The 2,776-nt window shown below is 31.0% G+C and overlaps 1 protein-coding gene across 1 annotated transcript; it reads right to left on the reverse strand.

Annotated features, from left to right (window-relative positions):
* Positions 1-1,857: 1,857 nt before the first annotated feature.
* Positions 1,858-2,574, reverse strand: EIN_328710 (hypothetical protein; the record flags this gene model as incomplete). The annotated part of the gene is made up of 1 exon (XM_004185472.1): positions 1,858-2,574. One exon carries the CDS (start codon positions 2,572-2,574, stop codon positions 1,858-1,860), a length of 717 nt encoding a protein of 238 aa, XP_004185520.1.
* Positions 2,575-2,776: the final 202 nt, after the last annotated feature.

The following is a 2,776-nucleotide window of genomic DNA, read 5'->3' on the forward strand; positions in this document are numbered from 1 at the left end:
TGATTGTATTTGATATAATCCAATAAAACTTATAATTGTCTTAAATAATAACAATAAGAATATTCATCGAAATATCACAATCATATGTATTTTAAGTCTTAATCAATGTGTCACAAGAAACTTTTTCGTCACTCTTGATATACCACAGTTCGCAACATTCAAACAATGTTTTATTTACAATCACTCATTACATAAAACAACATATAACACCACGTTGTTGCGACACTCGTCACACCAACTTGCTATTGTACAAAATAAGCAGTTTTGCTTGCATTGGACACAACTCTACCCACTTTTGATATTCACATCAGAGCACCACAAACACCCAAAAGTCTCTGAGATTTCACCACAATTAGTAATGTTGAACACACTCTCAGAAACTCCATTACATTCATGAAGTATTTGTTATTACTCTTTCACAAATATGATTATTTTACAAATCAAACATTATTATTACACTTTTGAAAAATTTTCTTGTAAACATAATACCAATCTACACATCGAATACATTGCCCACTTGCGTCATATAAATTGTAGATGCCTTCAGGTGTAGATTTGACACTTCCAGTTTTATTAAACTGTACCTGTTATGCAACTCTGACACTTCTCGGTTTTCTCTTTTTAATCTGAACAATTTGTGTTGCCTTTACTATATTTGTTTTCGTTGTTGATGTAATATCTATTTGCACATTGGAGTCACCCAAACAATGAAAACATTCCAGAGTCATCACATTGGGTGATGGTGCCTTTAAAAAAATATTCCATACAACAGAACATAACTATATTCACAATGACAACACATGTTTTCATTAAAAAAAAGTGTTGTCTTTGTGCAATGAAAGCTTGGCACTTGAAATTCTAAGACAGAAAATATCCACGAAGCATTCTGAAATTTTTTTATAGTACTTAGAATTTTTGATTAAAATGACATATTCGTGTGAAATATCATTTCTTGATACCAAATATCAAGAAATGCATAGGTACACTTCTTTTTGTCACACAACTCGTAATTTAATTAAATCTTTTACACAAATAGCACGTGTTGTATTTATGCTGTACATCTCATCAACCTCTGTCATATCGAAGTTGTATGAGATGTATAGAATGTCACAATTTCAATTTTATATTTGTTGTCTTTTTGTTGATAACAATCAGTGAATTACACAATTTGATGATATATTTCGTAAATCTTGATAAACTAAATCAATTGATAATATTGAAACACTTGGAACACTAATTTGTTGTTATCTGGCATATCATATTGACAGTATCCATTGTTAAAACCACAACAAAAGTTTGTAACATATTTTAAATAATTAAGTCGTGAAAAAAAGTTTGGCTGTTTTTTGAATAATACATAAAACTATAATTTTACCAAAAATTAAAGAATGTAAAATAAAATCAATACAGTAAAACCTCCCAAGAGCGGTACCTCTGAAGAATGGGTTCTCTCAAGAACGGGCATTTTTTAGACTAAAACTATAAATAGAGTTCTCTATCGAGCGGTAACTAAGGTTTGATTGGCTAAAAATGCCCGCTCTTGAAAAACAAAATTACCAAGCCCTTCCGCTTTTGAGAGGTTTTACTGTATATAAAAAGCGTGGCGATGTATTTCAACAAATAAAAACAATTCAAAGTAAATGCCACGAGTGTCGAACCTACTGTATTTATGCAATATTGTATTGTACTACCTTTCAATTTTATTTTTATTTTTTTGGACAATTCATAACCAATAAAAAAGTTTCGGTAATAAAAGAAATGATAAAATAATTGATTATTAAAACATTTTTATCTTATAAGTGTTTATTTTGTTTTACTTAACATGAAGTAAATTACATCAATAAATTCAATGACAACTTACACGACAACCTTAAATTTGTTTTTTTCAATCTTTTCTCTTTTAGGTCGTTTTCCAATTTCAGGTGAACTTTTAAGAGGGGATGGTGCCTCAAATGTGTCGAACAATTCTGGTTTTTCAATCAACACTTCTTCATTTGATTCGGTATGTTTGAGTAACTCTCTTGGGCTATCGACTTTTTGGACTTGACACTTTTTATGGAACTCCAGAATTTCCTTTTTTAATTTTTCATTCTGTTCTGCTGTTTTTGATGTTCGATATGTTTTCTCCTTTTCTCTGTACTTCACAAACTTGTGAATGTTCTTTGAGAATCTGTTCTTGTTTTTATTTTTCTCTTTCTCTTCATCGAAATCGATCTGTGACAATTTAGAGAATGTATTAACCTTTTTCGTCTTTTTAGAACTTTTTGATAACATAGTATTTTCCTCCTTTTCAAAAAACTTTTCCCTTGGACTTTGTAAAGATCGTGGACTTTGAATTGGTGTGTTAAGAAAATCACTCAGTTTGTTATCATCAGATGCTCTCAATATTTTCCTCCCAAATACTTCTTTGTATTTCTCTTTAGAAAACACTTCATTGCTTGTGTCGAACACAAACTCAAATCCATTGATGATTTCCTCTATTGCAATAGTGGCGTACCCACAGTCGACCAATTCAGTCTTTTCACAAAAGAGTAAACAGGGAGAAAGACATATTGCAAGATTTTTAGCTGGCATCAAAGCTGGTCCTTCTTTAATTTTGACTGCCAATTCCACGAAATATCTAAACACTGTTGAAGCAATAGGAAGTGACGAAAGAACACACTTCACTGCAGAGAGAAATGCTTTCGATGGTGTAGAGTAGTCTAATATTGGATTAAGGTATGGATTCTTCTCATAAGGGATATTTTCATTTTGTTTTTCTTTGTGTTGGTTCGAC

The sequence above is a fragment of the Entamoeba invadens genome (genome assembly GCF_000330505.1).
Source record: "Entamoeba invadens IP1 unplaced genomic scaffold scaff_1105074725601, whole genome shotgun sequence".
In the NCBI taxonomy this organism is placed as follows: domain Eukaryota; phylum Evosea; order Mastigamoebida; family Endamoebidae; genus Entamoeba; species Entamoeba invadens.